We start from the raw sequence: 25,558 nt of genomic DNA, 5'->3' as shown, positions 1-25,558 counted from the left end.
GGGTGAGGGAGAATGGAGAAAGGAAGGAATGATTGTCTGGACTTCTTTTGCCAGGAAGAACAATTTAAAATCAGTTTTCTTTTCCATATGGGAATATTAGTTTGGTAAATGAAACTCTTGAAGTGTTAAAAACCCAAGTGGTAACATGGCAGCAGCAGCAAGAATTCTTTCTATCTGCATTTGAAAGAAGAGGCAGCCTACATATTGAAACCTCATCTAGGAGGCGTCTTAAAAATACACTGAAACAGCATATTTCAGAGTCAGAACTTTTATAGTCCGTTGCTTTATGAGCAATTTTTATGATAAGGTCTGGGTCTATACTTTCACAGGTATATGGGTCCTTCTGAGTTATTAAGGCTAGTTGGTATTTCCCTAATTAAATGCTAAAATGCAAAATGTCTCCGTAACCCTTAAATGTTTAATATTAAAATTTTACCCCTTAACTTTAATTTGCATTTTTCTTATATTTTAAGATTTTACAAGTGGAGCAACTGCCAAATCTGCACTCTAACTTCCTTCTGGTACATTCTAGATTCCTTATGGCAAAAATAGAGGATGATTGCCACCAAGGAGAAGAGCTGAAGACCAAAGCACTGAGAAAGACCCCTTTGAGACAAGCAGAAGGGTGTCAGACAATGGGTTTTCAAGTTTTATTAATGTATGTGGTTTACAGTACATATTAAGTTTTTCAAATCTGGGGACAAACAAGTTTCCAATCCACATGTCTTTTGCCTGTCTGGAGTGTGTGTGTGTGTGTGTGTGTGTGTGTGTGTGTGTGTGTGTGTGTGTGTTTAACACAGGATAACACAAACCAATGGTTTTAAAATAAAGGAAAAGAAAATGCAATGACTGAAGTTAAAAATGCAGGTGGAAATCTAGAAAAGAAACAAAGAATTATAACAACTTAAGTAACTTAAGTTTCAAAAGTAAAGCAAAAATCTGGAACCACACCAGCACTGACATATTAGAAATATGTACTGCCCGCTATTAAATGCATCCTTCTAAGCAAATGAGGCCCCGAGTTTCTGATAATACACTTGCTGTGTCTTAAAATGTGCTTACCAGAAACTGTAGATTTCAATCAATTAGGTAGAAGTGCATTTTGTGCACATCTGATTTATCTATGCTAACGTTTTAGTGAGCTTTGGTGGAAAAATTTTTGTGTTTGTATAAATCTATTAAAATAAATAATTTCCAGCTATAAATTTAAGAGAGAATTTACTTTAGTACTTTGTATTGTCTTATCCTAATTTAAAATTCTTTGAATTTCTGTGGAAATTCGGAGTGATTTTGGAATAAATTCATCTGATAATAAAGAGAATTACTGTGATGCTGCTAGGATGTGATCATTTAGCAATACCGTATTCATGAAGTTGATCATTAGCCTTCATGTAGCATTGTCTAAATAATGTAACTGTAAAAATACCTGAATCTTCTAAGATGAAGGACAGGGATGGAAAAGAAAATATGAGAAAGATTCAGGGAAAGGCACAGGAAAATATGAGGCTGAAATTATTTAAAAATGTTATAGTGTATTTTTCTTTTAATTTTTTTCTGTGGAAGTCAAATCTAATACCAAAATTTCCACATTTTAAAATTTTATTCTAAGTAATGATAATAATTAAAATTGATAACCAGACATTAAAAAGAGTGTGTAGCACCATGCTGTCTAACATGGTTGCCACTAGCCATATGTAGATATTTAAATTAAATTTAATGAAAATTAGATAAAATTTAAAAATAAGTTTTTCAGTTATATTAGCTGTATGTCAAGTGCTTGACAGTTATAAGCTACCAGTGACTTTTGCACAGATGAAGAAATTTCGATCATCACAAAATTTCTATGGTACAACACTGGTCTAAAGAACTGTGGTTTTCATATAGACTCTCTTAAAGGAAATATTGTAATTTCTTTCAAAAATAAAATTAGTGTCTTCTTTTTATTTTGGAAAGATAAACCAAAGGACACATAAGACTTCTAATATCTATTTAAGTGGATAGTGAAATCAACCTTTATGTATTCTTAGATTGTTCAATAAAATCTAGTTATGGATGTATATTTGGGTGTGCATATGTTTATTTCATCAATCAAAAAGATAACCAGATATCTATTTAAAATATGTAATTAAAAACTTATTTCAGCAATTGATTGGCTCTTAGTAGTCAAACCTGTTGTGCTGTGCATGTCTGCAAGCTGAATGAGTCTGCATATAGCTCAGCCTGCAAATGTAGATTCCTATGTTGATGAGGGAATGGGTGTAAGGGTTGTACTGCAGTAAGTGGGGGTGCTATTATCATGGACATGACTGACCAAACTGATGTGGGGGTTTCAGCCCTTCTTCCAGCCAAGAAGAACTGAAGACCAAGACAGAGCTTGAATGAATGGGTAAATCAGGGCTCTGGTGGCTCAGCTGGCTGTGATGCTCCAGGGTCAAGGTCATACCACTGGCCTGCTTACCGCTTTGCAGAGTTTGCTTCCCTCCAGAAAGCACTCCGCTGGGGAGCATGCCGGTGGGGGTTAAGCCTTTCAGTGTCAGCACACTCTCACTCTCTTCTCTGGAAGGCACAAACAAAGAGCAGGTGTTAGTTTGGAAGGAAAACATTGCATGTAAGAACCCACATTGGCCTTTGTGTTGGCTCTCTGGGATTTTTGTTCATTTGTTTTACTTAAAATACACCATATTTTTTATACATTTACATAGAGGAGATGCTACACAAATGATGACGTTACATTGTGCAATTGTGGAAATATAACCTCTTCTGAGTACTGAAGATACAGAAAATAATTCCGATTTTGTCATCAGATATCATATTACAAAGTGTTTGTTGTGTATCCCCCAGGATAACAGTAAACATGTTCAGAGAGAATTGTGCAGAATGCAGATGCAAATTTTTCAGCCAAGGCTCAGCAACAGTAAGTAGAACTGATTGGAAGGGAAAACCAGAATATATGGTAAATTGAGAAAAAAAAATTGAACTATAGATTAGAGAGCCAGGGTTTACTTCCAGGGATCACTAAAGAATTTTGACAATACTTGGGGAAAACAAAAGACTAGCAACTAGTCAATAAAGCAAATGGCAGAATGTCTTATTAGTTTTTCTTTTTCAGCCACTTTCCCCACTGATTTGCTTATATAAAATTATTTTATAATCCACTAGGACAATTATTTTACAATAATTTTAGGTACTTCAGTACTTTAATTATATTTATTCATCTTTAACACTATTAATCACTTTGACTTACTCATAGATTTCAATGATTACATTAGCATAAAATAAGAATAACCTTACATCTTTTCACTGCAATCCTCCATAAGCAGAAAATACTCCATAAGTTTTTTTTAAATTTATTTTTTAGTTTTTTAGGTGGATACAATATCTTTATTTTAAAATTTTTATGTGGTGCTGAAGATTGAACCCAGTGCCTCCTGCATGCTAGGTGAGCACTCTACCACTGAGCCATAACCCCAGCCCCTCCATAAGGTTTTATACATATACATATACATTTGTGATGTTTAATATATATATATAACTACTCAAAATTTTTACAGAGATTTCTAAATCTCAAAACTCCTCCCCAAATCTGCTACTTTCATATCAGTAGCCAACTCAGAAATTGAAAATTTCATCTTTTAGCTATTTGAACTTAAAGTATCACCCTGCAACTTCTTTCATCCTAATACCTCAGCTACTCTACCAATAAATCCTGATGGCTGTACCCTCAACATATTTCCAGTGCTGTACCACTTCTCAGAAGCTTACTCTCTCATTCCTTTGGTAAATAGCTTCATTGAGATACAATTAATGTAGCACACAGTGTATGATTCATTCAGTAGTGTTTTGCTTATTCAGAGAGCAGTACAACTACCACCATTATCAATTTTAGAACATTTCATCACTTACAAAAGAAGCCCTATACCCACATTAGCTGTCACTCCCCATTTCCTCCAGTGCTGTGTAACTCCTCGTCTACTTTCTACAGGTTAATTTACTCTGGACATTCAGACAAATGGCATCATACACATGTGATCTTCTGTGACAGTGTCTCTTGCTCACATCTAGCGTCTCTTGCCTGCTGGGAGCAGCCTCCCAATGGTCTTTTTGCTTTACCCTTGTCACATGCCTGCCCCTCCTCCCATAGCTATTCCAGCAAAACAACCCCAAGGAGTCTTTTAATACCAAAGCCAGATCCTGTCACTCCTCTACTCAAAACCTCTAATGGCTTCTCTGAGAAAGGGTGAAAGGTAAAACATTAGCAAGTTCCACATGGGCCTTTAAAACACTAGACATCTAGTATTTTAAGCCCATGCTCTCCCTTCTCATTCATCTCTCAGACTACATTTCCTACCTTGTCCATTTAGGGTCCCTCAAACACACCCAGTACACTCACCACAGGGCACTGCACTTGCTTGGAATCTGACCCCGGGTGTCTGTGTGGCTCACACCCTCTGTCTCTTTTAAAAGTATTAGGGTTGAGCCAGTCAATCAATCATTGTGTACTTTCATGCAGGTATTTCACCCTTTGCAGGACTCTGCAATCAAATCACTAGAGGTCACACAAAGAAGAAATATCCTGAATGCTAAGTGGATTTGGAAAAATTAAAGAGTACTGCACAGAAATGTACTCATATTTATTTTCTTTTATATTCAGATTCAAAATAAGGCCTTAGCCTCATGACTGGTTATTATTCATACTTAAATAACTTTGGTATCAAATCCTATATTAAAAAAAAATAGGACAGCTCCAACAATAAAAACCTACATTGCTCAGAAGATAAACTGAATTACTAGCTTCATACCTATAAAAGGTTTCTGTTAGTCTGGAGTGATTTTTTCTCAATGTTCAAAATTTTGACTTTTGTGGCCAAAAGTAGAAAGGCTTCTTCTTCTTCTTCTTTTTTTTTTTTAATCATATCTTTGGGCTTAGACACCCTCAGGTTAAAAATCCTGTCCTATGAGGTCAGGATTTTGTTTAACTATTTTGGGTTTCAGTTTCCTTATCTACCAAACCATATCCATAATTATAGGATTTCTTTGAGGATTAAGTGTTATACTTTATGTGAAAGCCCTGGTACAGAAGGTGGTCATTTTCCTTCCTTCCTTCCTCCCTCACCAGCTTTGCCTTTGACATTCAACTACATTCCTTACCTCCCTCACTTGTGACTCCCATTCCTGCCTCACAGGGAAGCCGCACCTCAGGTTTCTGGAGGCTTCATCATTTCTGAATTCCAATAATCTTTGCTGCATTCTTATTCTTACTGCTTTCTTTGCAGCATTTCCCACTGATGCCCGTGCCCTCTGTCTGGAAAGGCTTCTCATACCCAGGTTTTATAACACTTTATTTCTTCTTCTTCTTCTCTATTATCCTTCTCAGTCCCTTGGCTGATTTTTGCCATCTCCAGCCCATGCCACACAAGGCTCTTAACCCTTAGAAACAAGGCTAGTGTGAGCTGAGATGTGCTGTAAGTGTAAACCACAGGTAGATTCCAAAGACTCAGTGAAAAAAACAGGCATGGAAAAATAGCTCCTTAATAGGTGTAACACTGATTCTATGTTAAAATGACTAAATTCTGAATCTCTGTGTTAAATATTTTGTACTCCTTTCACTGTGATTTCTAGAACATTTAAGATGACAGATGTGGCTCAGCTTACATTTCTATTGGAAAGTACTGGTCTGAGGATTAGTTTCTGCTCCTGCCTTTCACTATTCGCTTTAGCAAGACCATCCTGTATACTGCTGTAGTGTTTTCTCCTCTCATTCAATCCTCTGTCTGCATTTCTAACCCCCCACAGTATCTCTGAAGCTCCAAGGCAAAATTTCTAACTGCCTCTGCATGAATGTTCTGCCAAATCTAACTCATCTTTTAGATATTCAAATACTTGTTCTTTCTTCTATAGCAGCATCCTATAGATGCTGCTATAACCACATAGGCTATAACCTCTATAGAAAACCGTCAAAATATTTTCTCTCTCTTATCACCCCTTAAATAGGTAAAGGGTTTTATACAAACAACAGAATCTGCTCTATTTTTTTTTTTTTTTTTTTTTTTGGTACTAGGGATTGAACTCAGGGGCACTCGAACACTGAGCCACATCCCTAGCCCTACTTTGTATTTTATTTAGAGACAGGGTCTCTCTGCTTAGTACCTCACTTTTTGCTGAGGCTGGTTTTGAACTTGTGATCCTCCTGTCTCAGCCTCCCAAGCTGCTGGGATTACAAGCATGTGCCACCATGCTGGGCAGAATATGCTCTAATTTTAACAGTAAAGAGATGGCTAAAAGGCTATTAGAAAACTCTCAGATCCAGAGAAGTGGACTTGTATGTTCTGTACCAGTGCAAATACTAGGACCCATCTACATTATGGGGTCAGCTCCATAAAATGCTCCCACGGATGCTGACAGCCAACACCTAGGCTCTCACTAATGCTGTGCAGTTATTCCCCAAAATACTGAGACAGAGCTTTTACATGGCTGGCTTTTCAGATTCCACACCTCACAGAGCAGTTACCTTCTCCACTGGCTGCTTCCTTATGGTGTTCAATGAGAAACAGAAACGTTATGTGTGTTCATCTAATTGGCAGATCCTAGACAACTTGCCTATACCTTATCTGCAAAGGCTGCTGAAAGACAGTTTTCTGGTTCCCCTATAATGTTGCAAATTTCTGAAACATGAGGTATGTGTTTAGTAGCTATATCGAACCATTCTGGACTACTGCCCGTGTTCATTCATCATGTTCTAGGCTTATAAAATCTAACTTTTCAAATTCCTTTATAGATATATCCCTTCCTTTGCATTCCTTCTCCCACAGCTGATCTAACCTTTTGCTTGGATTACTTCAGTAGCTTCCTCAAAGTGTTTCCTGCTACCAATAAATCACCTTGCTAGCCAATCTTCACACTTCCATTAACACACACACACACACACACACACACACACACACACATATCTAATCATGACTTACAGCATGCCTCTCACCCTGGGAAAACCATTCCAGGACTCCTCATTGCCTACACACAGGGAAATCAACACACTTTATCATGGTTTCCAAGGCCTGTGAAGATCTGGGCTTTCATGCATTTTCAGCCTCATTTTTTACAAGATTCCTCCCTATCTTCACATCTTGTAAACTGGCCCTTCTATGTGCTTAGAATTCATCACCACGCTGCTGGTAGCACTTGGAATCACACTAGACCACCCAGTTCACTTTGGAGTAAGATTCCGCTCCACTCATGTGGAGTGCTGCCGGGGACAGGTGGTCAAGCCTTTCCCAATTTCCTCCCTAAAGGCAGGTCACCGCAACCTTGTAAGCTTGCTGTGTGGGTTGCGGTTCAACGTTCATAACATGGGGCACAGCACCTGGCATTTAGCAAGCGCCTCACAAGAGGATGCCACTGACACTGCTCTGAGGACATGCTTTCGCCTCTTTCAGGAGCGCCTTTACCACAGGAACCCCACGTCCTGGAATCCAGCCTCTCCTTCACAGCACTCCTCCAATGTCAACCTCTTCATGAACATTCCCATTCAGGAAACACAAAGGCTCCCTCCTGTCCAATACCACAGCAGAGCATCTGTTCACATATTTAGCAAACATTTCATAGTCTCATATTAACCTACATGTCTGCCATTCCAATTTCGACTGCTAACTCAAAATGATTCCTTTTTACTGATCAACCATTACTTACTAAGCTCAGTTTACTTTTTTCTAGATGTGATCCCTCTGCATACCACTACAGATGCTTTTATTACAGGAAAGCAGTACCATGCACCTTATTCTACTTCCAATTGACATTTGTAATCTTTTGAGTCTTTGATCATCACTGGGTTCAAACAGTCCATTCCTTAATTAGGAATAATCATATCTTGTACACTGATATTCAAGGGACTGAGGGATCTTCCAATAGTAAGACCTATAGGATTCTATAGCATTGCTTCTACTACCATCATGGATATAAAAAACTCACAAAATTTTTTTTAATATTAAGCAAGAATTCTCCCATTTTCCTAACTGCAGTTTCATATGGAAATGATGAAGCCATTCTCATAGAGACTTCAGATAGAAAAAGAAGGAAGAGCATTTATTGGTAGACCTAAGGCACAATAGGTGAGCAAGTATTGATGATGAGGTGTAATTTGACCTTCTGCTCTTCATAAAGCTGTTGAAGCCCATGTCTTCTTGCTGGTCCTCAAAACTGCTAGAGTTGTTCCACTTAAGGGTCTCTGCACTTGCTGTTCCCTTTACCCTGAACTGCTTTAACCTGTTCCTTCATGAAGGTCAGCCATACGGGCTCCAAGCCTCTCCTCAAGAGAATTCCGTGTTGGCCATACACTAAAGTCAGTGCCTTCTCTCCCACTTGCTATACCCCTATATCACTTTATTTTTTCTCTATGATATATAATCAGTGTTTTAAATTTCATTATATTTATTTATTGCCTGAATGAATGAGTCTGTTTAGTTAGAAATGAAGAGATGAGAGCAACGGTGGTCTCTATCTTTAAGGTGTAGGGAGCAAGGACACTCTTGATCTCAGCTCAACAGGCCTTTTGTGATTCCACTGGCTGTTGAGTTATTGCTGACTCATTTTGGGTGTGTTTGAGAAAGGATGGTAATGATTTCATCCTTCGTGTGGCTTCCTGCTTTCTGCATCAAGCCACATAGTTAAGATAGAAATGGCAAGAGGAGAAACAAAAAGACCCTGCATAGCTTTTTTTTTATGAGAATTTTTGGAAAATCTTGACAAAAATTATAACTTGAAATTATACAATATGAAGGTGCAGTATTTCCCAAAGCATTTCTGTTTTTCCTAGTGTATGTGAAGAAATGTGAACTGACTATACTCCAAATAAACACACAATATTTTACAATAATCTTCTAAAAAGAAATATAGTTACCACATATGATCTAGAAATAGTTGAATTTAAATAAAGTGAATTCCATTTAAGAAAATATTTGTTTTCAAAACTCATGCTTAATAATAACAGCATGATTCATGATCCACTTTAAACAAACAAACTAGTATATGGGAACTAAAACATTAAATAATTTTTTTTCCCTTTTAGTGATTAATGAGAATAATATGGGCTCACATGAACAGCTCATGGGTTGATGCTCATTTCCTAGAAATCTAGTGATATGCTCTGGATAAATTCATCTTTTACCGCAAAGCCAGAGTGAAAAATAAAAAGGATTATAATAGCTTTCCCTGTTTCACAAGATGCCCAACCTATTGTGAAATAAATGTTTTAAAATCCTGCAGCAAATAGAGGGATAAAATGTGATGCAATTGATTAACAGACAATTTCTTCAGAGAAATAATTTAGCAGATTGCAATGTAACTAAAGCAGTGAAGAACTCACATTATCATTTAAAAGGGGGAAAATAAAGAAGAGCACACATATATTAGTAAAATGTTTAAATTACCAGATTAAAGTATTAAAATAGTTATTCAGTGACACATGGTAAAATTCAAAACAGAAATAGAGGAAAAATGATCCCACCTGAGAACCGAGAACACTCTGGCCATCTTGCCTATTGCTCGGATCTTGTTCCTAATCACCTCCTTCCGGGCTGCAGCTGTTGCTCCTGTATTTTAAAAGAGAGTTTAGTAGTCAATGACGTTTATCTAAATGCAATTATTTTGTAAATTTATATAAGTAACAGAGTATAGTAAGCAAAATAAGCTTTGCTTTGTTTTTCCTTAAGAGGATTCATCTTTATGTCAAATTTGAAAATCTTTGCTTTGGGCCATGTGATTCTTGAGAAGTTCCCCAAATACAAAGGAGTAACTTTTGAGAATTCCAAAGGATCTGGAGTGAGGAAAGAGAGAGTATCTCAATTCACAATAGCCAAGCTATGGAGCCAAACTTAACTGTCCTTCAACAGATGAGTGGATAAAGAAAATGTGGTATATATACACAATGGAATATTACTCAGCCTTAAAGAAGAATGAAATTGTGGCATTTGTTGCTCAGTGGATGGAACTGGAGAACATCAGGTTAAGTGAAATAAGCCAGTCCCAGAAAACCAAAATCCAAATGTTTTCTCTGATATGTGGATACTAACACACAACAAGGAAGGGTAGGGAGGTAAAGTATAGAAGTTCAGTGAATTAGACAAAGGGGAATGAAGGGAAAGGGGGGGATGGGAATAGGAAAGACAGTAGAATCAGACATAACTTCCCTATGCTCATATATGAATATATTATGCCAGTGTAAATACACATCATGTACAACCACAAGAATGGGATCCTAATTGGAATGGGTTGTATTCCATGTATGTATAATATGTCAAAATACACTCTTTTGTCATGTATATCTAAAACCCCCAAAAAACAGAACAAAAAGATAGCTGAAAAATATCATGAGAAGATAAGGGTAGGCTCTCATCCTTCTCTTTTGTTCCCCTCTTCTACCTGCAGTGGCAGGAAGAGTTGAGTCCCCAACACCTGTCACTCATTCCAGACTCCTGCTGGGAAAGCTACTTAGTAAATTGTTTTTTTAAAGAAAATCTCCCTTGAGGTGATCAAACTGGGATGGCTCTGAACTCCCCATGTTCCTTGGTAGATTGTTTATAGTATTTACTGGTCATAAAACATTTGTTTTAGCACTTGATACTCCTTCATCTTCTGGCTGGTTCAAGAGCTCTTAGAGTAAGAAGCAGAAAGCTGAACTGGATTTAGCTGAGAGACAGAGGCACTATCTATGTTAAAAAGTTATGCATGAGTCTGTCCAGGTTAAGTTTTCCAACTTATTCCATTTTCTAAATTAAAAAGAAAATAAATCTATGTAGGCTATTGTTGTTTAAAGCATTTTCTTTTTTTAACCATGTTTTCTTAATCTATGTTCTTTAATTCAACCATTTTGTATTTTTCTTAAGTTCTCAAAATATGTTTGGATTAAGAAACAGAAAAATACTTCTCTTAAGACTTTATAATACAAAGTAGAAAAGGATAAAAAGTCCTTTGAATACCTTATATAGGACTTTATAGGAAGTGTTAATACAAGGAGATAGCCTTTCTTTCTACTGCCTCTAACAGATACAGAATAAAACATTCTTTTCAAATAATATCATGATGTTCCTAATCTGGAAGAACAGTTGAATCACATAATTTGCTGAGACTGGAGTTTATAGATGAACACTGGTGTTATCTTTTGGTCTTTCAATCCATGAGAAGAAAAAATTTTCTGACATTTCTTGAAGAAAAGATTTCTGCTATTTCTTTTGGCAGTTTTTATGAATGCAATTTGGAAACATTTTTCATTCTTTAATAAGAGCCAAACAATTAATCCCCATGCTAACATTTATACAAGAAAGAAAACTTGCAACAACACGTACAATTTTTAAATAGTTAGAGAAAAGGCCTCTGATATTCTCTCCACTCCAAGAAAATGGAAAAATAATGCCCCACTTTCTTTGCCTGGGTGGGTGAATTTCTGAAGGTGAAGCTGACATCTATCCATTCCACAGGTATGGAGGGGTATTCCCCAGAAGGTACATAACAGCTAGGGAGTCGGCATTTCTCCAGCTTCCTTCCCTTAGACTTCAAAGAAACTCATATTTTTGTCCATTTCGTTTTCTCCTGTTGAAATAGTAGCATGACACCTATGCTTTACCTCCCAACATACCCAATAAATGGCACTTACTCTTGCCAGCTATTCTGCTGGCAACTGGGTGGAGAAAATTTAAATCCATGTGGGAGAAAACAATTCTCCTACTCAGTCCCTGTGGCAATCGAGAACCATGGCTTTACTGGGTGCGTGGTGCACGCCTGTAATCCCAGTAGCTCTAGAGGCTGAGGATTGTGAGTTCAAAACAAGCCTCAGCAATAGTGAGGCACTAAGCAATTACTCAGTGAGACCCTGACTCTAATAAAATACAAAATTGGGCTGGGGATATGGGTCAGTGGTTAGTGCCCCTGAGTTCAATCCCAGGCACCCTCCCAAAAAGAACCATGGCTTCTCATTCACTATGAGTTCACAGACTCATATCTACTAGTGGTGTGTGTAAGTGGTGTGTGTAATATTTAACAATATTTATTATCTATGGTTTGACATTAAGATTCTTTGAACAATACATTTTGCCCTAGAGGTCATCTAAGAGGCTGTGTTCATTGTACCTGGATTTAATATAATGATCAATGATGAAGAAACTTGTAATGGATAACTTTAAGAAAAAAAAAAAGTGAGAAGGAAGTAATTTCCTTATGGTGGTCTCCATATATATTGTTATTCAGGTTGATGTTGTTTTCAGTCTAACATTGTGGTGTCACTATTTTTTTTTAGCTTAATATTTCCCACCCCTGCTAACCCAATCAACTTAGAGATTGTGATGCGCCAAGCAAGGGAAGAAGAGATCTTGGCTATTTCAAAAACACTCTGTGGCCAGATTGTGAAATCAATCCAACAGACATAAGAAATGGAAAATGTGGGGGAAACTCCAAAAAGGGTGACTATATTTAGAAGTACAACCAGAAAAGCAGCAAGGAATGGTTAAAGTGTCTGGAAATAAGATTGCATATATTTAAGAGAAATGAGAAGGGAAAAACATAAATTTAAACAAATGAAAAATATATGAGAAGAAGAATCTCACCGAGAATTTTCCAATGAGGGACTTACAGAAACCATAGAGCAATGGAAAGTAAGAATCTAAGTTGAAAAGAAGGTAAATGGAGAGAACTCTGCTTCCCAGCTCAGAGAGAGTTGATGCTCAGAAAAATGATCAAATAAATACTATATTTCAAGTGCAAAATGAGCATTCTGACAGAGTCATTATACTATTGCTTATATTGTGAGCTCAAATGGAGAGTATATAATAATATTAATATTTTATTATCTATCCATAGTTATATTTTCCCCCAAAACGGTGAATAATAGATTATAGAACTTTTCTTAATGAAAAAAGCACTTTAAAATTTACCAATAACTCAGGTAAAATATTTTATTATCCATTTTATAAAATTAGACTATATTTACTCAAAAGGTCAAAAAGTGTTAACATGGTCTGTAAGAAGAGACATTAAGACAAGTCTCTTAATGTTTTATCCTGGGATCACCTTTAATATTTTCCAAATAATCCAAATCTAAATTAAACTCCTACTAAACACTTGCAACTTCACAAAAATATAAAATATGCAAATAAAATGTGTAGATTGATACATACTTGAATTTCAAGGAATAAATGTAATGGGATAGAATGGAGTTCAGATATAAATGTCCTGGTATACTTAGTATTGCTATTCCTAGTTTTGGTATTTTCCAGAGATCATGGCAAGTCCTCACAGCCCAAAATTAAATGGAAAGACCAAAAAGAAGAGCATGTTTTTGGGATTTTATAATCAACATGTAACTATAATGTCATATTATCATGTAAACATTCTTGGTACTGTTCTGATAAAGTTGTGGCAAGGTGCCACTGTAGCACAAATTAAAATTCAGTATATTAAGTACTGACAACACATAAAATATCTTTGAAAGAAAAACTGGGGTGACTTATTTTTTTCAGTGAAAAAAATATAATCTCTTATTTTAACTTGGAAGTTCAAATCAAAGGCAGTATTTCATATGTTGAGAAAAGAATAATTGTAAGTAAAATTTCATTTTGTGTTTTCATTCATATAATTATCACTCCTTTTTTTTTTTAAGCTTCTCCTTTCAACTTTTAAGTTCTGATCCTTTTATGCCTGGGGCATGATACTACTCTTTTCAGAATCTAAGCAATCCTGCATAGTCAATTTTCCTCAACGTGGGGGAGGCTAATATACAGACCAAGGGAATCTTTAAAGATTTTCTTTAAAGTGTGTCCCTCCTGGCCTTAACGCTGCACCTTGCTGGCTTCTCCTGAAGGTTTAAAGGTTTCTGTGCCAAGTGGCCTCCTGAGTGAGTACTGTATCCCCACAGGGTGGGTTTCAGTCTCTGAAGGGAACAGAAAAGAAGACTGCAGAGAGGAGGGACCAAGTGCTGTGGTGAGAGAGACTCACAACACGGGTATCTGCCACACATTACAGATGCTGGCTCTGTCACCCTGCTCACATTTACCACTGTGAGCTACTACTATGAATTCCTTAGTTTAAACTGAACTAAGAGTCTGAAGAAAATGCTATGTTGAATACAACTTCTTATCCAAATCAATCATTCATTCATTCATCAAGTATTCATGTGAATCCGATAGCATAGAGCGGGCATGGCTAGCAACAGAAATGTGAATAGGGCATGGACTCAGCTTTAGGAGATCATGGGAAAGACAATAATAGACATTGACAAATGTTCCAGAGGAAGTGGCAGCAATGCGTTGGAACTGACAAGAAGTCAGCAGAAGATACTGAGTGCAGCTCTTCTAAACTCCACATTCCCTAACTTCATGTGGGGAGTTTGATAGCAGCCTGGGGGAGAATTTATATCATGGAAATCTGCGAATGCTATAAACCAGGCCATTTTCCCCTGGGAAGATGGGTTGTTAGACATTGAACAGTATGCCACAGGACGCAGGTGCACAAAAGAACTCTCACAGAAACAGTGACCGTCAAGAGATCTTGAAGGATCTTATTGAAGGATAAATAAACATCAAAAATAGGGAGAATGAACATTCTCTAGAGAGAATTTTTAAACACATGGAGGCAGAAAAAAACCGTGTATGTTCAAACAATGGTTGAGAAGTCTGGTGTAAGCAAAGTTTAGGTACACAGGGTTAGTGTTTGATGAGAGGGAAATAGGAAATGGCCTGGGACTAACTTGTAAAGGCTTCAGCTGAGAACTACGGGCAAATAAAGAAATTGAGACACTGGCATATGCACAATGTGTGTACAATAAAATTTTGTCAGGCACCAAAACAGAAACAGTTGGATTGATGGATGGGTAGAGAGATAGATATACAACCAAGCAAATAGAGTCAAGTGTTAGTTGTAGAGAATAAATGGCGTACCTTGGCACTGACTGTAAAGTTCTTTCAACCTATCCATACTTATGCAACATTTTGCAATAAATGTGGAAATATTAAACTATAATTGGAAGAGACTTGGTTTTGAGGCAAGACACACACATACAGAGAGAGAGAGAGAGAGAGAGAGAGAGAGAGAGAGAGAGGGGAGGGGGGATAAGGGAGGAGAGGAGAAAAGAGAGGTCTCAATGTCTAGCCCTTCTTTCAGGTGATTGGGATAATGCACAAGCTTGCTGATAGAGGCAATGACAAAGTTTCTGCAGTCACCCTCTCACCACCCTCTTCTCCTGCTGAGAACCAAACTGAGAAGGTTTTGTTTTATAAATACAATACAATGGATTCTAACTAGTTTCAATACATCTTTACAACTATAAGAAATGAAGCTGACCAGGTATATGAAAATTTATATTCAAATATCTTATGAAATAGAAATATCTTTTCTTATTACTAAAATATAAAATGTTGCTTTTAAAATTATCATTGCCATTTAATTATTTTCTTTTTCATGAAAAGACTACAAAAACTTTTGCATTTCATTATTATATTGGCCTCAAATCTTTGGTTATTATGTAGGCTTCTTCTTAAAGTGTTTTTGTTGTTGGTATTGAGGATTGAGCCCAGGGGTGCTGAATCACATCCTCAGCCCCTCTCCTCTTTATTTTTATTTTGAGAGAGGGTCTCACTAAGTTGCTTAGGGCCTCGATAAATTGCCTCAAATTTGTGATCTTTCTGCCTCAAACCTTTTGAGCTGCTGGGTTTACAGGTTTACAGGTAGGCATTACCATGCTTGACTCTAATAATTTAAAATATTTTTAACTAATTCAATTCTATCCATAGCATGTATATTTAAATAAAATGTTATATAAAATATGTGCTATGGTAATATTTCATACTTTTTCAGAGGAGAGAGAGATTTTGAAGTCTGCATTTGCTGGTAGACTTCAAATTTCTTTAAATTTTTAATTCAAATTCTAAGAAAAAAATATATTTTTACCATTTACTGCTTTTCCAAATTCATTAAAAGTTAAAATTCATTTCAGTGGGAAACTATTATACTGGAAAGTAAAATTTTATCATGGATCATTATGAGTAAACCAAGTTTAGAACTATCTTCAGATTTTATTCTTCAACAAATACAGCAAATACTGAATGTGAATAAAGAGTACTGATGGAATGAAGCACAAAGTGTTGAGATAAGAAATATCTTTTGTTATGTTACATTAAAGACAATTATGGGTTTGGTTTCTATCCAAAATTAATACCTCTAAAATACAGAATATAAAGCAAAGGACACAATGTGACTTAAGATACATCTAAGAAACTTAAATAATAATTTCACTCCGCATCTTTCTATAGAAGATGATGAAAATTATAAATGCACAGACTGTCCTTTTTGGGAAACTGTTTGTCCCACATTTGAGGTAAACCATGTGCTATATAATCCCTAAGTCTTAGCTCTCATGTCCTCTCATTCTTGACCTGGTTCAACAATAACACACGTTGGGCTTCTATATTCAACAAAGGAATACTTTCCAGAAGTTATCTGGACATCCAGTTGTTTTTTTCCTTGGCTATGAGTTGTGACGTGTGCTTCACAACATTTTCCTACATCACCAGGCTCCTGAGTCATGAGTTTAGGGAGAGCACCATAAGCTCTGGGTAACTGAGTTTGCTCTCATAGAACAGCTTAAAAACTGTAGCCATTAGAATTTTTACTCAGGTAGTGCCAAAAGAATATTCTTTTACAAACATTCTACTCAGCCCCAATTTTAAATAGGCATAAAAATATAATATTATAAACACTGTAACTTGAAAATGAAATAACTACACTGTTAATAATGATATATTTTAATTTTAGCAATGCATAGTCATCCATTTAAAGAAAAATTCATGAATGAGAACTTCAATGTTATTTACAAATCTCATATTATCCCTTTCTTCTTTGAAATTGTACTTCTACTTGTATTTCTCCAATTTAGTATACTACATATTTAAACTTTAAAATGTTTTTAGCACTATATGATTATTTTCTGTGAAAAATATGTTTAGAAATTTAAAGATGGTTTAAAAAATTTCCTGAGACAATAAAAGGATCTAAATGTTCAAAATTTTCTATGGAATAAATAGCTGAGTTATTATTAGTTCCCAGTTGAACTAGATGGCACAAATCTATAAAACATGTTTACAAACTTTCAACAGGCATAGCAATAATGTTTCATTGGAATGTATCTCTTAATGATAGGGATGAGGGGAAATTACAATGACTTAATTGAGGAGGCTTCCTAGATACTAAGTTTCTCTAACATTTCTGTTTAGTACTTTTAAGGTAGTTGCACCTCAAGGTAATGTTCATAGTGATTCTGTCCAGGGATACCTATGCCTTCCTCCTAAAATGGGAGAAGAAACAATGAGAAAAAGGTGATGGGAAAGGAAGCTGTGCTGAGGCCTCCAGCCTCTACCTCAGGCACATTTAAGAAGGACAATAGGAGGTTGAATATGCCAAGACCGAGCCCTTAAAGCTCTTCTTGAAATGTCCTGGGGTTATCCCAGAAGTACAAGTGTTCCAGCCCCCCCAAACTGAAATTCTATTAAGAATTACATCAAAGCAGACATTTGGCATTTGTTTTTTAGGGCTTGGCTAGCTTCACTTAGCATAATCTGCTCTAATGCCATCCATTTCCCTGCAAATTCTATGATTTTGTCATTTCTTAGTGCTGCATAATATTCCATTGTGTATAGATGCCACATTTTCTTTATCCATTCATCTATTGAAGGGCATCTAGGTTGGTTCCACAGTCTAGCTATTGTGAATTGTGCCGCTATAATCATTGATGCAGCCGTATCCCTATAGTGCGCTCTTACAGATAACAAAGACGAATGGGGGGAGAGAAACGGAGAGAGAAGGGAAAGCATATGGAAATGGTAGGAGAACTTCAAGGATACATAAAATTACAAGAGGCTATGAGGGGCAAGGGGGAGGGGAAAAAAAAGGGAGAGAATTGAACAACAGCAGGGGAGATAGAGAGGGAAGATGGGAGGGGAGGGGAGGGGAGGGGTGATAGTAGGGGTTAGGAAAGGTAGCAGAATACAACAGACACTAATATGGCATTATGTAAAAATGTGAATATGTAACAGATGTGATTCTGCAATCTATATTTGGGGTGAAAATGGGAGTTCAAAACACAATTTGAGTCTAATGTATGAAAGATGATATATCATGAGCTATGTAATGCTTTAAATAATCAATAAAAAATTAAAAAAAATAAATAAAAAAAAATTTAAAATAAAAAAAAAAAAAAAAAAAAAAGAATTACATTACTCAGTTGCTAGAGGTGAAAGATGTCAAAAAATCTCTGACTAAACTTGGAAATCCTGAGCTACCATCTACGAAGAGTCAGTGCTGGTTAAATCTCACCCAAAGAGATTGTTCAGTACTGTCACAAGCAGCTGCCTAGGCACATGTGTAGGTTACCCTTTTAGGTACAGGAAAAACACCTTTAGGACAATAAAAATTTTTTAAAAATTCATCATTTTTGAGGATCACTTCCTAAAATATTTAGAAGACCTTCTTGATTTGGATTCTAACTCTACTATTTATTCACCCATAGGTAATAAAATTGCAATAATGGCTACTCACTTCAAGCCACTCCAAACCACATATATTGAATGTCTTCCATGTGTTTTTGCAATCAACTAAAATCTCAGGATGTCATAGAGCTCACAAGGGTGTGATATTTGGCATAAGGCTATTCTGTCTTATATTCCATTTTGAAAGCAGCAGAAGATTCTGTAGAATATATATTTTAAAAATAAGAATTATCTTCTGTGGAATGGAATTCTCTTCTGTGTAATGAATTCTCTTCTGTGTAATCTGACCGAGATAGGTCAGATTGTTTTCTCCCCACCTTTCTGGTCATGAGCTATAATGAAATTCTTTAGACGGAAAGTCTTAAAAAATGAACAGACTACTCATGTGTCCAATCCTGTCATTATTTGAATAATTTCACTTGGTTAAAAGCTACTTTCATTTACAAACTCTAGTTTGACATGCCTGCACTATTGTTCTCTGAGATGTTGTCCCTATTTGACTCTTTAGTAGAGTTGCAGATATTGACAATATATATATATATATATATATATAATTCTGACTTGGTTGAAAATTAGACTCTACAATAGACTAGGAATCTTCTGTTGACTTTTCAAGAAATAGTCACATTCAGCCTGTGCCTTACAAAGGACATTTCAGATTCTTTATATTTACAAAGGGAGAAGCTAATAGCAGAAAGTCACTGATTTTATAAAATGACAAAATAAAAACAGAATAGTAATTATCAAGTTAAAACTGTAGATTTATTTTCTAAGAGAGAAACAATCATAATGCCTGTCTAATCTATCAAGGACAGTTGTGGATATAGATGAGGCTGTAATAGGTTAAAAAGGTATTTATTGTAGACCTAATTGTCCTGGACGACTGTATGCAGACTAGAACTTAATTCTGAACTTGTGTAGATTTATAATTTACCCAATACAATGATATTTAAATGCCATCTATGAAATTATACAAAAAGGGATGAATATACAGACATAGTAAAATAGTGTGCTTGTCTCAGGCTCTTTTCCCTTGATATTAAGCTGATCAGGCACCACAGGACTGTGCACTGATCCTATGCAGGGGTGAAGGAAAAAATGCAATTACTTCATCTGGAAGCAAAGAATGGCCCAGGCACTGACCAGTACTCAGCCTACCCTAAACAAAGTCATCTTCTGATGCTGTTTACAACCCAGGCAGGTTGTTTTACTGACACACATAAATTGCAATGAAGCTGTGTAGAAAGAGGAGAACTAGGGAAATGAGGAAGAGGTTCTGTTCAAAGATCAGTGCACAGGCATGCAGAGGCAACTTAAAGAGGCAGAAGAGACTTCAACATCACTTAAATATACAACTCTCTTTGAAGAAAGGGATGTGCCAATCAAAAACCTGTCAGTTAGTCACTGAGGCAAACATTTGAAATGTGCAGGGACATTTGTCTAGGGAGGTACTGTCTAGAATCAATGGCCTTCAAGTCTTCTGGCCCTTCTATAAAGCTTCACACTGTACATAATTGAACTCATCACTTTTTTTTTTTTTATTTTCAGTACCAGGGATTGAACTCGGGGGTACTTGACCACTGAGCTGCATCCCCAGCCCAATTTTGTGTTTTATTTAGAGACAGAGTGTCACTGAGTTGCTAAGCGCCTCGCCTTTGCTGAGGCTAGCTTTGAACTTGGGATCCTCCTGTCTGAGCCTCCCAAGCCACAGGGATTATAGGTGTGCGCCACCGTGCCCAACCTTCATCCACTTCTTTTAACATACCTAAGTACACTGGTATGTGAGATCCAGAAGAGCATATTGAAGAAAATCTGCCCTGCAGCTAAAAAAACCTAGGTTTGAACCCCATCTCTCTCATTACTAGCTGAGCTATTTGTGGCAAATTACTAAGCTTCATTACGGCTCACTCCCTTATCTGTAAAGTGAAGAATGTTTTACATATTTTATTTGAATTATATCATATAATCCTCAGAACAGAATCTATGAAGATGGTACTGACTCTTCATTTTACAAAGGGTAATTGTAAGGGACAGAAATGGCAAGTTATTCCCCCAGGGTCATCAGCTAGAAAAATGTGACCAGAGCTAGAATTCAGTGAGGCAGCAGACCAAATGGTCTATTTCATGGGTGGCTGGAAGAATTAAATAAGTGGTGTGTTCTTATTCTCATCCTCCAGCAGACACCTGTGCCAGGTACTGTGCTACTTACTAAGGCACTTAAGCATTAGGCTTTAGTATATGGTAAGTACTCAAAAGGCTTGCTATTATTAAGAAGAAAAAAAATGCTTGTGAAGATATGAAAATTTCAGTTCTTCTAATAATTATGTTTCTCTCTGCAAATTAAATGACTGAGTATATGATCTCGGTGAATATCAAGCTGCCGTGAGATACAGCCTGATTTGTGTTTTGTGCCAAGCATGGAGTCCAGATAATGGCAAATTACTAAGGGAGAATGTCAGCAGCCAGGATGCTGCTGGCTGTGCCTTCAGAACCAAATGGACTACCCCAAAGAGATGCACTGGTGAAAAAGAATCAAGATTTCTATTTTTATAGAGTTCTGAGAAAAAAAAATGGGAAAACAGTTTTATAACTTCTCATGAGCTAAGAATAAAGATGCAGAAATAAGATAGCTTTTTTTTGAAGAGTGGAAATAGAATATCTCATAGAAAAATACTTTTAAAATTGAAGTTTCCTGAACATTTATTAAGCTTTTCAGTGTAGCATTTAAATATGCCATCAAATCAAGCAATTACTCTGAAGAGAATGTTTTATAAGCCTAGAATCACAACTCTTTTGCAGTTGTCCAATTGGTATTGATTGGACAAAAAAAATGATATTTTTCATAAAAGTACAACTTTCAGGTTAAAACCTGGACGTTTAGTATGTTTACTATGATGATAATGATGAACGTGCTGCCAGAAAAATGGGAAGTATGGATCTTTTTTGGGAACGGTACCAGTTTTCAGAAACTGACATTACCCACTAAAATTTCTCCTGGGAAGAATTCTATGTGCTCAATTATCTCACCTCTGCTTTTGAGAAGTGAAGTTGTCCTAAACCATAGAGAAATACATACAAACAAAGCCTTTACCTTCACTGAGAATAATACCTCTAGGTTTTGATGTCTTTCAAATAAATAATGCATTAAGGTTTATAAAACACATGCTTATTTTCCTTATTATATAATCTGTTCTGTTATCTCAAATAAATATTATAAATAAACTTATGCTTAGATAATCAATAGCTCATATTTAGTGTGTTGGCTAATGCCATCATTAGTTGAAGAAAGGTTCTAATGCTAAGAAAGTCAATTGATTTTAAAAGTGTAAGATTATCATACATTACATTGTATATGTATATCATACCATGTATAGAAATACAGCATAAAATACAGAGAACTTTCAAAGCATTTTTTAAATGTGGGAATAATATTCTTACCCAGTGAATATAATATAATCAACTAATTGCAACAGGGGTATGGCTGTTTTCTAATACTGAGCTTATTCTGCAAAGTCTGAGCTTCCATGCAATGTGAAAATTATGCCAGGTAATTAAGAAACACATTTGTGCAAAGTCATGGTAGTATAATACGTAGAGAAAGCAGTGCTTTGGATACCTACATTACTGAAACAAAATGACAGGCCAGATTTGGAACTGATTAAAATATGATGGCAGGTACATTGTTTGATAGTCAAGGCTGAAAACATCAGTAATTGTAAATGTGATGGGAATCATACATCTCTGCCATTCAAAGCCCATGCATTTTTTTTGGTGTAAGTGTAATTAAAAAAAGTAGTCATCTATCCTATTTACTTCCTACATGAAGCAATGAAATACCAGGCAACTGAAAAAAATCAGCAATAAACTGGGAAGATAATTAACAAAAGACTTAAAAAAATGCTACCTTTTACAAAATATTAAATCTTTCTTTTTATATTTTCTTTTAACCCTTCCCCAGTTGTATAATGAAAACTCAGTTTTTACAAAAAGGTGAGAAAATTTATATACATCCTTGTGTATAATTTTTTTGGAAAAATCATGATCTAAATTTCTCACATATTCATATATTTTAAAATGGAAAAATACATAAAAATATTTTTTCTTGAACTTATCAAGTAGACAAATACTAGAAAGATGTCCTCCATCTTCTTCTTTTAGGTATCAAATACTTTATTCTGATTTTACCATAATCACTCCCTAAATCTTCTAGATCTTCTGTATGTCTAGCATGTTTAAAATTGGTCTAATTCTTGTTCCACTAAACTCTTCACCAGATGAAGGCAGGGATACATGTGTTTTTATTCACTACTGAATACACAGAAAAAAAGATATTCTGTGAATATTTTTAAATAAATAAATGGAAAGAAAAATATAATATGTAAAATAAAAAATGTGATGTTAAAATTGAGGCATTCTGAATTTTATTTATTCATTTTATTGTTTCTGATTATTTCAATTATTTTGGGGCTTTCATAATAATAAGATAAATTTTACTATTTGCCTGTTTTCCATAATCTGATGTCTGATAACCTCAGTCACTGTCTTTATATTTCCTTTTTTGGTCAGACTTATAGATCAGATTCATTTTTCTGTATTGGGTACACATTTTTAAGTAGCTTCCACCTTAGTTTTTGCATTTTCCTGATTCTTGTGCCTTCTCTCTGATCAATCCTATTTTCTCCTTCACTCGCTTATCTTTTTTCCCCTCAATTTTTGGATATTTCCTACCACATTCACAATTTTGGAGGCCTATTCACCTTTAATAGATTCAGTTATGATTTAATTCCAAGGCTCTGTCACCCACCCAGATTTTTCCCCATTTCCAAGACTCCATTTCCAAATGCAGTCTAGCACTTCCAGAGTTACATGTACGTCTGTTCTACCCAAACTCATGTCCCTAAGAACTCATCTTTCTCCTGAAACTGATGAGTTTTTCCATAAATGCTATCCTAGGCACCTAGACTTGAACCATCAAAATCAGCTCTAATTTCCATTAACCTTTGTCTAAGTCCTGTGGATTTCATGCTGTGAAGTGATTAGAAAGTGCTTTTGAAAAGCTCCTTTTTAATTTCTTTTGCACCTCCATCTTTGTTCAGTTCTAGGCACCTCCACTTGAAGATATTTTATTGAGTTCCTAAATTATACTTCTATTCATCCTTTGTTCAATGGAAATTGAACAAATCATTTGAAGAAAGCATTTTTCTAGGCAGCATTTTCTCAAATACTGATTTTATTATGCTACTTGTCTCCTGAACAACCTTAGGTTAGACATCAATATGAACCGAATAAGGACCAGATCACCATTGTGCTGCTCAGGGGAGTTTTTTTTTTTTTTTTTTTTTTAATTGTTATTTTGTGTTTATATCTCTATTTTAATTTCTACACTAAAATTTATCACATTCTTGGCTGGGGGTGTAGGTCAGTGGTAAAGTGCTTATCTACCAGGTACGCAGTTCTGGGATTGATCCCCAATTGTCAATTACCATTGGGATAATACCTTTTTTTTTCCAGACCAGGAACCTGAAATACAGGATGCTAAAATGAGTTTCTCTAAGAAATCAATAATTACTGCTACAAGAAGAGCTCTAAACTAATAGCTCTTTGTACTTCCAGATGCACAAAGCAGAGGGAAATTTCCAGAATGAAATTTTCACCTTTAATTCATTTACTCCACTTAGATTTTTAAACTAACCAGTCACATTTAGATGTTGTCGATATTTGCCAAAGATAATCATTTGATTTTGGCAAGAATTCCTTTACTTTTAGGGTCCCAATGTATTTCTGCATGAGAGTTATTGATGCTAAGTGCCTTTTTAGTAGGTCAAACATTTGTCATGGCAAATAAATATAGTTTTTGTAGAAAATAATATGACCGAATCCCTACAGAGGCACTTATCATGGACCAATAAGATGCCATGTTAGTCCCACCAATTCTCAATACTGCACTTTAAAAAGTTCTATACGACTTTTTAAAGCTAGACAGAACCAAATGATGAGACACTCTGGAATCTGTGATTTAGATATGAAGAATTACCTAATAACCTAAAGCAAGATAATTTTCTTGTATACAATTTAGATGGCTTTGCAAAAGGCTTACAAAAATCGGCTCCCATCCCATATTCAATAACTTCCCTGTGGTTAACATGAGGAAAAGACAAAAATGTGGACAAATGATAAGAGCTCTACCATGTGGTTTTGCTCTTTAGTTGAAAGCAGAGACATAAATTCTAATTCAATATTGTCTTTCCAGTGCAGCCTGAATTATATTTGGCTTGCAATATATTGCTTTTATTTTTTTTTATTTTTTATTTTTTTTTTTTAAAGAGAGAGTGAGAGAGGGGAGAGAGTGAGAGAGAGAGAGAATTTTTAATATTTATTTTTTAGTTCTCGGCGGACACAACATCTTTGTTGGTATGTGGTGCTGAGGATCGAACCCGGGCCGCACGCATGCCAGGCGAGCGCGCTACCACTTGAGCCACATCCCCAGCCCTATATTGCTTTTATTATTTTTTTCTTTCCTTTCTTATTCTGCAGGATTTCAGTTTCACCTCTACAACTTTTCCTAGTTAGTGAGACTTATCATATATCAAAGTCTCAAACATAATTTATGTTTTAAAAATATGGTCTCAGAGTCTAAAAGAAAGTCTCAGATAAATACATATTCCTATCTCACCAAATCATCTCTAGGATTCTAAGGCTTACTACTAATTCAGGTTTCTTAACTATAATAATAAACAAGAAAAGAAAGCTTTTTGATGAAGATGGCTTTAATCCTGTCTTCTTTCCCCCTACTTTGGGATCTCTTCCTATTTCTTGGTTTAAAATGAATCTTCTTCGTTAATGAGGATTAACTACCAAATGAGATTCATCTACTTGGGTTTCTTTCTTCTCTAAAATGTTCTGGTGAACAACAACCCTAAATTGAAACCAGACTGTCATTTTATCATCCAAAATCAGAAGTGGAAACAGGAAACAAAGACCCCAATACATATAAATTTGATCAGCAGAAGACATTCATTGGCATTAAACTGCTTCCAAAC

The 25,558-nt window shown here is 35.8% G+C and overlaps 1 protein-coding gene across 3 annotated transcripts in view; it reads right to left on the bottom strand.

Moving 5' to 3' along the window:
• PPP3CA (protein phosphatase 3 catalytic subunit alpha) overlaps positions 1–25,558 on the bottom strand; it is a 311,084-nt gene that overhangs the window by 5,452 nt on the left and 280,074 nt on the right. For all 3 annotated transcript variants that reach the window (XM_081303604.1, XM_081303602.1, XM_081303603.1), the window contains exons 11-12: positions 9,497–9,581; positions 2,459–2,556 (exon numbers count right to left, since the gene is read on the bottom strand). In XM_081303604.1, the coding sequence (XP_081159730.1) occupies positions 2,459–2,556; positions 9,497–9,581 (183 nt within the window). The remainder of the gene's footprint in view (positions 1–2,458; positions 2,557–9,496; positions 9,582–25,558) is intronic.

This window comes from Spermophilus citellus, assembly GCF_964194105.1.
Source record: "Spermophilus citellus genome assembly, chromosome: 8".
In the NCBI taxonomy this organism is placed as follows: domain Eukaryota; kingdom Metazoa; phylum Chordata; class Mammalia; order Rodentia; family Sciuridae; genus Spermophilus; species Spermophilus citellus.
Note: the sequence above shows the minus strand (reverse complement) of the source record. Positions and strands in the feature narration are given on the sequence as shown.